Source organism: Apaloderma vittatum, unplaced genomic scaffold (genome assembly GCF_000703405.1).
Source record: "Apaloderma vittatum isolate BGI_N311 unplaced genomic scaffold, ASM70340v1 scaffold4905, whole genome shotgun sequence".
NCBI lineage: Eukaryota > Metazoa > Chordata > Aves > Trogoniformes > Trogonidae > Apaloderma > Apaloderma vittatum.
In genome coordinates, this window is record NW_009716351.1 from 1 (window position 1) to 15,311 (window position 15,311).

General features: G+C 37.1%; 1 protein-coding gene across 1 annotated transcript; it reads right to left on the reverse strand.

The window, feature by feature from the left end:
• Window positions 1-211: 211 nt before the first annotated feature.
• TUBGCP5 (tubulin, gamma complex associated protein 5) lies at window positions 212-12,816 on the reverse strand (the record flags this gene model as incomplete). Its single annotated transcript, XM_009869487.1, has 13 exons — window positions 212-410; window positions 1,375-1,643; window positions 2,950-3,065; window positions 4,019-4,221; window positions 4,436-4,682; window positions 4,988-5,081; window positions 5,588-5,677; window positions 7,396-7,513; window positions 8,514-8,649; window positions 9,219-9,298; window positions 10,511-10,607; window positions 12,565-12,673; window positions 12,750-12,816. Coding segments are annotated over 13 exons (1,825 nt in total), but the record flags the coding sequence as incomplete, so codon positions are not given.
• Between the last annotated feature and the right edge of the window lie 2,495 nt (window positions 12,817-15,311).

A 15,311-nucleotide genomic window follows, 5' to 3' on the forward strand; every position in this document is an offset into this window, starting at 1 on the left:
TTTTTCTTTATTTTAATTTTATTTTAATTTTATTTTTATATTTTTATTTCTATTTTACTTTTAGTTTATTAATTAGCTTCTGTCACTGACTGCTGTTGCTCCTCTTGACCCTGTGCTTGCTTGTTTTCAGCAGCAATGAAATGCTGATCTACCAAATGTCAGCAGGCAGGGCACTGCTCTCAACAACACAGCAGGGAGATCGTTCATTTACCTGGCAAAATTAATAGCCAGCAGCGGGTCATGGACATCATCCAGCTCCAAGTGTCTTTCTGCTATAGACTGCATCTTTATCAGGCTCTGCTTTGTGGCCTGCTGCTCTGTAATAATATCTGGAACAGACTCTTCCCCGTGCCGCAGGCGGGACTGCACCGATTCCAAGAACAGTGTATACAAACTCTTCCGTTCGGCATCTAAATTGGGCAACGTGTTCCACAGTAAGATTTTGTTCCAAGAGAAAGCACCATCTGAACTAAAAGAACTCCACAGTCCGACAATTACTTTTAAACTTTTAACACACCAAATTTAAGGCACAATTCAGGGAAAAAAAACAAACTCAAATACCTATTTAAATAAGTATTGCTAAAACAGCAGATCAGTCTAATGCCTAAGGTCAGGCATGGGTTCAAACAGATTGCTGAATGAGTGTCTGAAATATGAAATATTTCAGAGACTGTGAAAAACTTCCTTTTTCAGGTGCAAAAGCAATTAATTTTTAGCACCTGAAACAAACCTTCAATATTCACTGGACTAGATTATATTCTCACACCAAAGGGGAAAAATGAACCTAGAGAGCTTCCAAAACAACTCTCTCTACCTCTAAACACCCAGAAACAGCAAAACAAAAATGCACTTCACCTCATAGAAAAAATCAAAACAAAAAACCCAAAATCAACATGTTACACTGCTGAACAATAGTTTACAATCATTGAAGATAAATATCCTACATATCCAAATATCTTTCATCTAATTAGTTAGCTTTCTTCCTAAACAGTGTTCCACATGCTATCTCAGCATTATTCAACCACTTAGTAAAGCAAATCAATTACTTATTAAAACAAGAGTTTTACTATTAGAAGATACAAGCCGTTTTCACTTGTTCCATAAAAAACAAGTTTTGCAAGCACAAGAAAACAAGTTTAAGAAAAAATTAAAGCAGTACAAAGCAAAGGGAACACTTAATTTTTATTGTATTTGCTCTTTTCTCCTGTTTGCATTGGAAGACTGCTTCCAATCTGATATGAAGGCATCAACTATGACACCAACATTCAACACGGAGCGTGATATTATTCTAAAACCACGGAAACACCACTCCAAAACACACCCCCATACTGCCAGATCCCCTAAGGCAGGGCAGTCCACAAACTGACACCTCACCTCTCGATGCGACCTGCTGCGGAGAGCCGTCTCTGCACTGCAGGTTCTTCAGCAGCTGCATGGACTTCCCAGCCATGATGATTTGCTTCAGCACAGGTTTCAGAAAAGAGACCATCGTGTGCTGCCTGCTCGATGGCGCCTGATCGCTGCCAGAGCTGGCACTGGCATTATCACTCATCTTCTCTTCATTCTCCGTCTTCTCCGACACGCTGTATAATGTGTAGGTAGCATACCAAAAATCTCTGTGGTTAACTGGAACGTTTTTGTTTCTGGGAAGAAATAAATAGCTGTTGAGTATTTTCCTCACAAAAGATGAAACTTCGCTACTAGAAGATGCGTATAACCTTTGCTCTACCTTGCCTTTCTCTCAGAACAGCCAAAAAAAGCTTCCAGAACTATATAAAACAAGCTCATTCGTATTACAAACTAGCTAGGCACCTCTAGAAAGGATGACAGCTTTAGCAGGACAAAGAAACAGCTCACAGGAGATAAAAACAATCATATAACCAAATAAACCCTCCAAATAAGGCAAATAAGAATAATTATAATTAAATTTGTCCAGGAACTTAACTGTTCACAAGGGAATGCATCCTTAACAACAAAAATGATTAATGACTGGCTTGCATATTTATTTAAAATCCATAACAAAGCAACTGGGGAAGGCAAAACTTTCTAGAGTAGATGAAACTCAATTCTTAGTTCACTTTGCTTTTTTTGAGTTGTCTACATCAGACACACAGCTTGGTCTTTGAAGTCGGATGGAAAACAACCTAAATTAGATAATTAAAATGAAGCACAGGTATAAATAAAAGTTGAAATCACCCGTCTTGGTGATTTCAGCTATAGAACCACAGAAAGAAAAGCTCAGTAGGACATAATAAGGATGTTAAAAGATCTTAGCTGCTACGGATTTATCACAATAGCACTAGAGCTGTTCTCTTACTTCATGCTCACCTTGACCTGCTTTAACAGACAGAGGTTCAATTAAGCTTGGCAGATAGGTGGAAATGAATTTGCAATTATGAGCCAAAATTCTGTTATATTCACTTTCCACTGCAAGCTGTCAAAAAAGGAACCAGCAAAATATAGCATGCCAACAGAGGAATTAACTGCTCAAAAAATGTTTAGGACATGTGTACGTAATCAAGACACGGTATTAATCTGTACTACAAGTTAGAAGCAACAAGTGTTTTAATTCTAAATAGCATTTGAATTATCACAATTATACATTAGTATTAGCATTAAAAAATTAATTTTGTAGTTTTTTCAAATGCCTTTGTTTTCAAAGTCTACACACTCAGAGTCAAGACTGCTGATTATTTATCATAAGTAGCAAAAATTAAAACTATTTGTATTCCAGAACAATACCTGGTAGGTCTTCATATCTAATGTAATTTCCCTAATGGGAAGTCTGAGACAAGTTAGGTAAGCATGATTAAGAAATTAATTCTACTGAAGTAAAACACTAAACATAAAAACCTACTTTTATTGTCACCTTTTACTTTCCAAGTTCTATGGCAGGTTTTGTGTTCACACCTGCCCAACATTATGTGTGCCTTGTGCCAGCACCCCTACCTCTGAATGATAAATTCTTTTGCAGGATCAAACAAATTACCATGGACTATCCACTCATCCACTGTCTGTAAGTATGGCCTCACAGTTTCAACCCAGAGAGAGAACAGAAGGGAGACCTGAATTTAAAGAAGGGGAAAAAATTAAAATGAAAAAAAAATAATACTGGAAAGTTTTTATACTAAGCATTAGAACCAATACAGCAAAGCTGCACCTCTTAATTGTGCAATTGTAGTCTACAAGATATACGTAACCTGAGGGTTTCAAAAGATAAAATGTTACACTAAAAATCAGAGCTTTGGTAGCTTTACTGGAAACCTGCACTGCACATGCCTCCCCTTGTTACTTCTGTCATGATAGCTAGACCCAAACAGCAGCTTTCATTTTTTTTCACTCTAACATCTAACATTAGGGGGCCGGTTAGCTCAGTGGTTTGAGCACAGTGCTGACAACAATGACCAACAGCGAGGTCGTGGGTTCGATTCCCGCTCGGTCCCCATGTGTTGCCTGATCTAGTTGAGAGGCGTCCCTGCCCATGACAGGGAGGTTGGACTAAATGATCTCTAAGGTCCCTTCCAGCCTAGGTCATTCTATGATTCTGTGATCTCTTAAACAGCAAGGGATAGCCATAAAACCATCTGTGGTTCTCTAACGTACAAAACAGGAAAACAAAAGGACATACTGACAGCTACTGTATTTTCAGTAGTGCAGTCAACAATCTACTGTAAAAACTCAAACTGTTGCATTTCAGCATTACCGGAATTATGCAAATGTAGAAATAGAAGGAGGGAAAACTATTCCAAAGCTCCCTCTTCCATAACAGCTTCTTGGCCTCTGATTCCCCGCAATTCCTCCCCTCCGACCTAAAAACACACAGCTACTGATCTCCTCATAAATCTGATTTTGTCCATGTTAGTGAACTCATTTCAGACAACAGGAATGCATTAGGGCGTTCAAATATGTCCTCAGTCCTTCACACCTGAGGGCTACTGTTCCCTGCCACCATAAAGAAATTTGTATCACTAAAGTTTCTGGTGTGTCATTCTGTTAAGGAAGGAAAGATCCCCTCTACCGTTTGCTCGGATGCTTCGCCAACACTGTCGTATTCGAGAATCGCTTTGTAGAGAGTATTAAGCAGGTGAGATGCTCGTACAACATTTCTCGTGTCAGGTGGCACTTCCGCTACTCCTGTGCTGAAAACTTTGTGAAGCACCTTCAGCTGTGCCAGTCTGGGAGACAATTCATCCATTACTATTGAAAGTGTAACTGTTTTATCTGGGGAAAAAAAAATAAAAAACAAACTCAAAGATGTGTAAAGGTAACATCCAAAAGAAAATAAAACTTTAACCAGTGTTATTAATGAGGTTTTAAAATGCAGCATGGCAACTTTCACAGTTTCAAAATGTATCTGCATAATTTTTTTCATGTTTCCCTCTTATAAAAAATACCTTGCACCCCTCCCTCTTGTTAAATTTCCTTTGCACTATACCTTTGTTAATTACGCATTTTTCAATTTCGGTAAGTTCTTCTTTAAAGCTAATGAAATATTTGTACAAGGCCCACATAAAAGCTTGGTAGGTTCTGAATGGGGCTTCGGTCGTTTTCTTTGGAGTGGCAACTGTTCCGTGCATTATACTTTCCGGGCTGTGTCCCATCACTTCATCAATAAACTTCTGCAGTCTAAAAACAACTTGGCCATATGCTGCTATCTGCTCCAACACAGATCTCAAGCAATTCTAGATTAAAAAAAAAAAAAAATTTAAAAACTTACATTTTTTAGAAACACCTAATAAAAATTTTTATTTTACAAATTCATATTTCTATGAATTAAAATATAATAAAATCCTGCCATCTCTGTCACTTCATCACATTCTCATATATGGGAACAGCCTATTCAGTTTTGTTAAGTCAGATGTGTTCTGACAAAATTAAGAACAATTGTGAAAATGTGATTTTGCCACTAGCAGTTTGATTTCCTATTCCCTAAAATTACATCTTCCTAACGACAGATACATTCAGCTAAGACGCAGGAACAACTTACATGGGTTAAATGAGTTAAAATAATATCATTCCGCACAGCCACTTTTCCATCATTCAGCTGAAATATAAAAAGCTTTTTCACTCCTGAAAGTAGCCTTGAAAAGAAACAAAGAGAGCAGTCATTTTTCATAATTATATAATTAATAAAAGAATTAGCTCTCCCTTGTCTAAAAGCTTCTTTTCTTCAAATAAAAGGGACCAGGGATCAACTACGGTGCTATTGGTACTGTAAGTTATCACTAGAACAATAAAACACTGGTATCATGTAAATAGTATCTGCTGAAGTTCTTTTCCAGTTCAGGTAATTTCCAGCTGAAGGATCATTCAAACCTCCTTTCTAAAACTGGACACTGCATTAAAAATCCATAGGGGCAGTATAAGAACTTGGTTCTTCTTAACAGCTCAACTTGAAAAATCGATGTACACAAGTAGAAGTAAGCTACTTTCCTCTTTGTGAGTCTGAATGGCTAACAAACATAAGCAGCTTTTTGATCATCAGGCTAAAGGCTCCGTCTTCTGACACGACTTCAAGGATAAATGTCTCATTTCCTTGAGTGAAATACTAAAAGTTAAAATGCAAGCTTTTTGGTGTTGCTCTTACCAAAGAGTTTCCCGTATAACCTGAGTTTCAGTGACCAGGGTTCTCTCCTCTGGCACATATAAAGGATCACTGGTGTACAAGTGGTGGTCCCTTCAAAAAAAGGCAACAGAAACAATTTAAGGAATGAAATAACAGCGGAATCAGCTGAAACGACAAATGAAGCAATAATCCTAAGGCTCAGCTTTGTTCTAATTAGAACTGTGGAGGTTCAGTGATCATGGGAACATTTTAAGCATAAAAAGGCAGATTTGTTTTCATCTTGTTAAGCAAAATACTATGGAAAGCATTCAAATATCATCTAGTCATACACAGCACAGCAAGCAATTAAGTAGCAAATACCTAAAGTACTGACTGGGTTATTTTGGAATTTTGGGGGATGTTTTTGGTTTGTTTGGTCGACTTGTTTCTTTTTGGTTTTGTTTTTTTAAGTTCTTGATCCTTGATTCTTTTCTTACTTCACATTCAATGATGTGAAAATTTATAGTTACTTTCTGTTAAAAACACTAAAGCTAAAAACTAAAATACTAATTTCCCTGACCTGCACATGAAAAGTCACACTTTGGCCCAAAAGTTTACTTAAGAAATGGAAACTTTCAAGCTACCCAAGAACTTCCCCTAGTGATCCTGTTTGTAAGGCTTCCACAGTATTTTTAACATTTTAGCAAAATATAGAATGATTACTCACATTTGTAGTATTTTGACTCATTAATATAATTGGTGGCAAAATTTATGAAATCACATTCAAAATAAAAAAAATCCAAATTAAGTACTACTGGTTCTAGAGCACACATACATATAAAAACTGCTAACAAAACTGCAGCAGGAGCAAGTGGCAAAATTTATGTAATCACGTTCAAAATCAAAAAAATCCAAATTAAGTAATACTGGTTCTAGAGCACACATACATGTAAAAACTGCTAACAAAACTGCAGCAGGAGCAATATTGCTTATGTTACCAGTTTCCTAATATTCACTGTATATTTTCTTTCCTAACTGGCTAGATAAATTTATTACTTATGTTACTGGTTTCCTAATATTCACTGTAAATTTTCTTTCCTAACTGGCTAGATAAATTTATTTTAGTGTGAGCTGAGAATAAGAAATTCATCAAATTAAGGAATCAAAGAAAAATCTAATGATCTGTATTACTGCAGTGCTGATACATAGGAATTTGGGACAGAAGGAAGAATCAGGTGTGGGGTTTTTTTTAAATTGAACTTTCCTCTCATTTTCTTTTCAAAACCCCAGCAGATCACTGATTATATACAGCTTTATGTTCCTTCCACACACAAAATCTGTGTTTAAGACTAACTTTGTAAGGTAGACACTAAAACTAAACAAAAAAAAGCTTTAGGGAACTCATGGCTTCCAGGATCACTTACAACTCGCCTGCATACAAAACCTGTGTTTAAGACTAACTTTGTAAGGGAGGCACTAAAACTAGACAAAAAAAAGCTTTAGGGAACTCGTGGCTTCCAGGATCACTTACAACTCGCCTGCATTAGATCCTCAGAGAACTTTGTAAGGGTCAACCCAAACAAAATTCAACAGTAAGATTTGCTGCTTTGAAAAAGGAAAACCCTCCCTCTGATATGATAAACAGAATAAAAACTAAATAAAAGGAAAGAATCTATCAACAGAAAAACCAGCTCATTCGTTCATCTTAACTCATATCCTTTTAACTCTGTTTTTAACTAAATCAGTAATGACTACACTATCGCTACGTCTCCACAGCAAAGCTGCTTAATAAAGCTGTTCTTTAGCATTACACATCAATAAGGAACACGTAAGTGATACTGCTTTCTTACCAGACCGCAGCTAGGTTGGCGTGCAAGTGCAAACTATGTGAAAAGCGAGGAGCTCTCCCTGTCCAGTACTGAGGAACTACGTGCTGCTCCAGCCAGCTGCGGGCATCAGGTTCACCAACTGTGAAAACACGTGCCAGTCGGTGAGGTACTTTTAATTATTCAGGAAAAGCTTATAAAACTCACAGAAAAGTTATTAATAAGCGTATCTGCTCAGCTGCAGAATCACAGATCTTTTCAACTCAGTTACAATTTACAACTGTTTACGCTTTACTGAATTCATATATACGATACCATCAGGCACAAATTTATTTACATAGAAATGCCTCCTCTCCTAAAAAATAAACTGGGAGTTTTATGTTGTTTCCAAATTTTCCTTTAAAAGTATGCTTCTGTCTTAGGCAATTCTCAAATGATACATAAAAATCCCAAGCTGACTTAAAAAATAAACTGCCAAATATCAACTATGTCAGCATGTTCCTTTTTATGACGCATTTAGTACATTACCTCAAAATATTTTTCTTAAATGTGGTTATCAAAAAACTTTATCTAACCTCAGTTAGATAGCTGCTACTTATACAACACACAAATATTACGCAGTCTTCTTATAAAGAGTATCCTGTACCCTACAATATTCTATGCAAAAATATACAGGTAGAGTTAATACTCCCTGAAGCTACTCAAGAGCAAGCCACTCGTATTTTAATTCAAATTGTTTTTTTAAAAAAATACTTCGTACACAGAATTGAGTCAAATGTTTCTCTTGTCAACCAGATTTTGTTTCAGCATCCTGATACTTAAGAACCTACATTATATCTGTACAACTACATGCTACATTTACTGTATGTTTCCATATCTATATTGGAATACACATGGATACTTCTACAGAAGTAAATAGAAGGCTTCTCCATCAGCATCAACAGAAATCAGATTAAATCTTCCATATTGCTTTTTTAATGTTAAAAATAAAACAAGCAGCAGTGAAAAATAAGGTGCACCCTAAAACTAAAATTGCAAGCCTAATACGTAACACCTCACTAAAGAATAACAAATTAAGCTGCAGCAGCTTGCCAAATTTGCGTATGTGCGACCATATCAGAAGATTTATAGCTTATTCCAACCTTTCCAGGAAACATTAGGTACTGTTTTCTTATTTGGATCTTGGTCTTCTAAAGGTGTCCTGTCCACCTGAATACCCGAGTCCTCCCTGCTCAAAGGCTGAGTATCTTCCTCCTCTTCGCTTTCTCCAGACCAATCCTATAAAGTACAACAAAACCCAGCAAGTTGCAGTGAAACATAACACACAGATCCACACTCGCTTCCTATTGACCTAAGGATGCAAACATAAACACTTTTCTTCTTTCTGCCATGATAAAGTAAATTCAGGACACTAAGACTAACAAAACTCTCTGCCATAGTCTGGTTTAAGTTATACATAAAATTAATAACCTGACAAATGAGACAACCGGACAATCAGAGAAGATCACATAAGTACAAGACATTCTCATTAGGAGCACGCAGGGGTCAGCAGAAGGAACCAGTTTAGTTGCAGGACTAAGTCAAAACATAGGGAAGAACAGAAGCATTTATATTCCTGTTACTGTACTTGGGTCTGGGTGTATTTCTTTAAGTCAAAACATAGGGAAGAACAAAAGCATTTATATTACTGTTACTGTACTTGGGTCTGGGTGTATTTCTTGGCATTACCTAAGAAGTAATCTACCATGCAATCCTGTGAGAATCACACAGAGCATACACATCAGGTCTCCAGCATGCTTCAAAACAGTTTATACAGTTGGACTTTTCTAGCTTAAGAAATTACTTACTGGTGTATCTATGCCTGGGCCAAAGTAAATTTCTTCTCCTTCCATCAAATACTTTCCCCAATCAAATTCTTCTTCCTTTTCTAAGAGAAGCATGAACATAGAAGTAATAAGTATAACTCTGACTTGCTCTTCCTCTAAAAACACTTCCAAAGTTAAAATTACGTTGTTACTCTAAATCTAAAACAAAAGACATTCCATTTATCATTACACACTTGCAGGCACGTAAATTTTGAGGTATCAGCCATGTATATTTCTTAATTCTCAATTTGGTTGTTTCTACACTCCATATATGACAACATGGTGTGCCATCAGCACATTGCTATGTTGCACCACCCTAAACTTCAACTCTCAAAAACATGCAAGAATGCAACATATCACTTATTTGTGACTAGTCCCATTCAGCTCGCTGGAAACATTGGAAATGTATAATTTTCATACGCACAAGGACCCTGGACTGCAAACAACATAAAACAAGAACTATCTTACTCTCCGAGAAAGACACCACACATCCATGACGTGATGTGCAATACTTTAAAAATAACAATCACACTTACAATATATTATATCTTAAACATGAAGCTTACTCAACTGTAATTAGTGTTGTTTGAGATAACCTCTTCATATTCACATTCCTGGAATGGGCTGAAAGTGCATTCAAAACACCGCCGAGGGAATGTGCAGAGATCATTCAAAAAGGAATCTTAAGATGCAAGATTTGCTTTAGGTTAGTCTGAAATACTCTTCTTTCAGCCTATGATACAACACTGCAAACAAATGGGGGATGGCATCCACTCAAACTTAAGCAAAAGCCTCATTTTTAGGCACTGAGTGAAGCAGTCCTACTTGAAAAAGCAGGCAGCTGGGATCTCCCTCTGAAAACCTTCAAAGCATCTCCCTTTCCTTGGCTTCACACAGAACCAGAATTTACATCACCAAAGTTGTTTCAACAGACCTCCTATTGAGGTGCAAGACAAAGATTGAGGACAGAAACCCACTGTCTGTCTTTTAAGCACTGCTGAACAGGTGGAGTACGTCAGTAAGAGATAGTGGTATGACTCAAAGAGAGTTCCCAAGGTACTTTGGTGGCTGGAAAACTTAATTCAGTGAGGTAATATAAGCAGGGGTAGGAAAGATTTGCAGGCTAATTTAAATGCACAAATCATAAAAAGACAATTAATAAAGCACCTGGAAGTGATGGAGATGATAAAATGGAGAGGAAAAATGTCCTTCTTATTAGATTGCGTTAATGGACTGTATCTTTTAATAGCAACATAAACACCTTGTAAACTTACCCACTTCTTTGTCTCTTGGTTTTTCCACATAGGTGGTGTTGGATGGAGAATCAGACAAACACAACAGAAGAGACAGTATGGAATAGTGTGTATCTGTCTTTAAAACATATTAAAAAAAGTAATTTAATAAGCAGTCTAACAGATTTTGGTTAGGAAGAAACTCAGCCTATTATGTGCAGGAACATTCCACATTAGTTCTCATCCCCCAGTCCCGAACTACAAAAAATAACATCTGCAACACGATATTGAATGTTACGAATTCTCTTTTGCCCCTTAATTAGCTGATCAATACACAAACACTTCAAAAGTAGCCCCAGCATAAGATGGTTCTTACTAAGGTCATAATCTGAGAACACACAAAAATAGGTAAGAGGAACTCTAAAGTACTACGAAAGTAAGAAGTCACCAGAGGACAAGGGATAATGGACAGATACATTAACGTAGATGAGCTGTAAGGACACAAGTAACGGGCCTGCAGGTAACTAAGTCTTAGCTCCCTTACTCATAAGGCTGATTATTTCAAACAGAGGCTAAACCCAAGTTAGCTAAAATTGCTACGTTTTAAGATCATGTTCACGTTCTCATCCCTCATCTGAAAATCTGCACCAAGCATTAAGGGTGCAACTCCAATACTGCACTGACATAACTGTGAAACAGATTAGTTAGATTAGAATTAGGTGCCAACATCAATACACTGCAGAAATCTGTGTTACCATCTACTCCCTAATAGCTGCTTGAAGCACAACCTTTACTTACTAGGAAAAGACTTTCTTTCAAAGTTCATCAGTAGACCATTTAATACCCAGACATATTGAGATTCTGCTATCTACATCCTATATACTTTAACATATGTACATCTACACTTACTAAGTTGTTTGGGAATGACATCCACTTAAAGTATCTCAAATATCTGGTAAAGCAGCATCATACTCACCTACTATAAATGGAATAAGTATGTTTCTACTGAACATTACTGACTCTACAAGGGTTTGTCAAAGAACACTAGCAGGTTGTTGACAGAATCATGCATATGAGCTAGTTTCACTCACCAGTCATAAAACTGATAAATACTCAGTCCTCACAGTTATGTGATACTGCTAAAACCTACATGCAGTTTAACTTCACAAATATGAGATATTATCCATCTCCAGCTACATTTTCAGTTGCATATTCAAAAGGAAAAAAGGCTCTTTCAAGCCTTAGGACACTTGCAACATTCACGTAGCAAGTGCTTGCTTAGGCTTTTGTTTTGGTTTATTTTTAATTTTATTTGACTTTCAAAACAAGCACAACTGGAGGTACATTTTCAAAAATCTACAGAGTACAGTATACTAACTGAAAATATATTTAAGCTGTTGAGGGTTCGGGCTTTTCCCCACAAATCAGAGGAAATCTACAACAGTGCAAAGAAAGGTAAATGTCAGTTCAATGAGAAGTAAAATCAAACTACAACTCGGAACACACAGACCTACTAAAGAACATCATTACACGGAGCACCACCTCTTAAATCACAAACTTTCAGTTTTCAAAGATCAAATTCATTATTAAACTACCACAATGAAAAGTGCCTAAGCAAGACACCTTCTGCCATATCCATCTAGTCCATATCCTAAATTGATTTCACACAGCCTATCAAAAGGTGAAACATACACAAGAAGGAAGCTACAGGGCAGGAGGACTCCATTTGGAAATACTAAAGTAATGCATCTAGACATTTTGATTTAAGGTAAAATAATGGGACAAAGAATAAGAACTGGTTTGTTTTAGAACAGACAGGAATATACATTCACTGAGGTTCTAGATATAACATTTGTAGAATGTTGCCCACAAAACATGTAATGAGTTGTCCTTTAAGCCACAAAACTGCATGTGCTGAAACCCTGACAGGATAAAATTAATGGGAAACTAAAGAATACAACCCTGAAAATCTGTGACCTGAACAGCAACTGCAAACCCCATTGCTAAGTCAGCTGAAATTTTCAACACCACTTTACAACTGAAGTCCCCACTGTCAGTATAAACAGAAAAGAACAAGGAAATTGCACCATACATACCTTTGTTTCTTCAACACTTGGAAGAGGTGAGTTCAGAAATTTTTCTGTTAGTCTTTTCCAGCTTGCAGCTTTTCCAAGGTCAGAATGAACTATCAATTTTTCATGTATTCTAATAACAAAAATAGTATCAAAAATGCTTCCAAAAATTAACTAATCCATTATTAATCCATAAGCATAAAACTTACCCTTCTATCGTCCTCTCTACTTTGTGACTGTTCACATCAAGAAAACGGTGGAATCTGTGCAAGAAATCTGTATTAGAATATGTTTAAAGATGAAGGACAAAAATACAGATGATTTGCATATATGAGGACAACATTATTAGTTTAACAATGCATGCTTAATTCAGCAGCAACAGCATTAAACATCAACAAAATTTAGTCTCAGCATGTCTTAGCTCAGAAAGGATTAAATACAGTTTACCTTACAGATAGAAAAAAGGAGTGCAGGATGCATTTAACCAGCACTTTAAGACGAATGGAAAATTACTGCTATACCAGCAAACTAAGCAATTAAAATACACTGTCAGTTAAGACAAATGGAGTGAGGAGATCAAGAACTGTATTGTCAAAGCCATCTATGTCAAATGCACAAAAATTATCTGGGACTTGCATCACAAACACAAAGACCCACATGGGAAGGCCTCTAAACTCAAATGAAGCTCCTTTATAAATAGTAAAGGAGAGTACCTAAAAGAAAAGAGACCTTAAAGTAAAGGAAGATATACCACCAAAGGGAGCATATATAGTGACAAAACAAGAACTCATGAAGTTAAGATGGACTTTGCAGAAGAAATCAGAATATCATAGACTGGCCTAGGCTAGAAGGGACCTTAGAGATCATTTAATTCAACTTCCCTGTCATGGGCAGGGACGCCTCTCAACTAGATCAGGCAACACAAGGGGACCGAATGGGGATTGGACCCACGACCTTGGTGTTATCAGCAACCAACTGAGCTAAAGCCAGCCCCCTAAGATTCTTCAATTATATATAGAGAAAAGACAGAATATAACAGCAGTAAGAACAAGGTCAAGACCCTCAGAGTCAATGTAATGTTTTGCCTCAGCTTCCAGTGACAACTGCACAGAAGAGAGAGGTAAAACTCTCGTGACCACAGGCGGAAATTAAAACTACTGGAGCAAAAGTTCAGCTAAACAGACCGAATTTGGAAAGACAATCTAAAATCACCTCAGTGTCAAAGCAATGAAATAAGAAATGAAACTGTAAGGCAGGTAGCATGGATTTTTAATAAGTGTCATTGGAGGATGAAAATATTCCCAATATTAAAGAAAAGAAAAATCACTTTGTTAAGTACAGACCCATTTGTCTGATTATAGCTGTGTGTAAGGCTTTGGAATAGAAGCACAATAAAACGTAACATTAACTGGGTAGCTGACATTTAGGGTGAGAAAATATAGCTTATCTCATTTACTACAGCTCATTAGATTACACAGGAAATCATTAGTTCAAATGGAAAATGGTGGTAAGTACAGGAACTGAAAGATTTAGAACAACAGACCAGAAAGACACAATATCAAACCCAAGAATCCGCACTGAAAAGAAAAACTAAGCTGAAGTGATTAGCAAAATTCCTTTAGTCTGTTACTTACAGCTTTAATTAACAACTCTAAAACACTTGTGCAAAAAGAGTATTGATTTTTTTAAGCAAGTTAGGAATATCTTGAATATAAGACTACTGTTCTGCATGGAAAGAAACAGGTGATTATGAGAACTACAGCGTAGAAACACCATCAAATCTAACAATACAAACCACAAGTTTCACAAACTTGAAACTAAAGAGAATTTCTGCTACCACTTAAGATTGCACCGTTTGGAAAGATGATATTCGTCAATCTCATGCTGATGTTCCACACCTATCTCTGAAACAATAATTCTGGCATAAAACCTTTCCTCTTCCCAACCCCCTTTCTGTCAAAACAGTTTGTTGTCAGCTCTGTGTCACCTCCCCTGTTTTCCTGCCATGCTGTTTTTCAAAGAAAACCCAACCTAACAATTCCCCAAGCTAAAAGAGCACACAGCTACACAAGCAACTGGGTCACTGAAAGAAGGAGAGATCACAGAATCACAAAATTTTTAAGGCTGGAGAAGAACTCTGAGATCATTAAGTCCAGCCTGTGACCCAACACCACCACATCAGCCAGACCAGATGACACAAGTAGACAGAAGATGAGGAACGTTTACCTGCCTCAAAAAACCCTGCTACCCTTACCAACCTGCAAATTCACAGTGACTGCTACAAGCAACTATTTGGATGCAGCAACAAAACCAATAAACGCAATCCTGTGAGGCATTACACGAAATATTTATGATAAACATAAAGAACGTGGGGAGACAGCAGTTGCAAATACCGTACTACAACATTCACCAAGGAACACGAGTAGCCCCCGCAAAAGTCTGCAGAGATGAACTCAACAAAAAACCGGCCACAGGTCACATTTAGCTCTCCCATACCTCAGACTCACTTTTGCCGTTTAATGATGCCTATTTGGTTACTAAGAGTCTCATTTAAGCACATCAGGGTTCACACCCTGACTTGACGCAGTGCAGTTACCTTACAGCACGCCCCACAGAAATGGATTTAAACCGTAAAAAAACAAACAAACAAACCAACAAATGCAAGTGGCATTCATTTTAAATGGACTGTGTACGTGCTGCGCCGAGTTAAGCAACTAGGTACGAGTGGGAAGAGGCAGCAGTTGGGGATAGGGCGGGAAACTGGGCACACA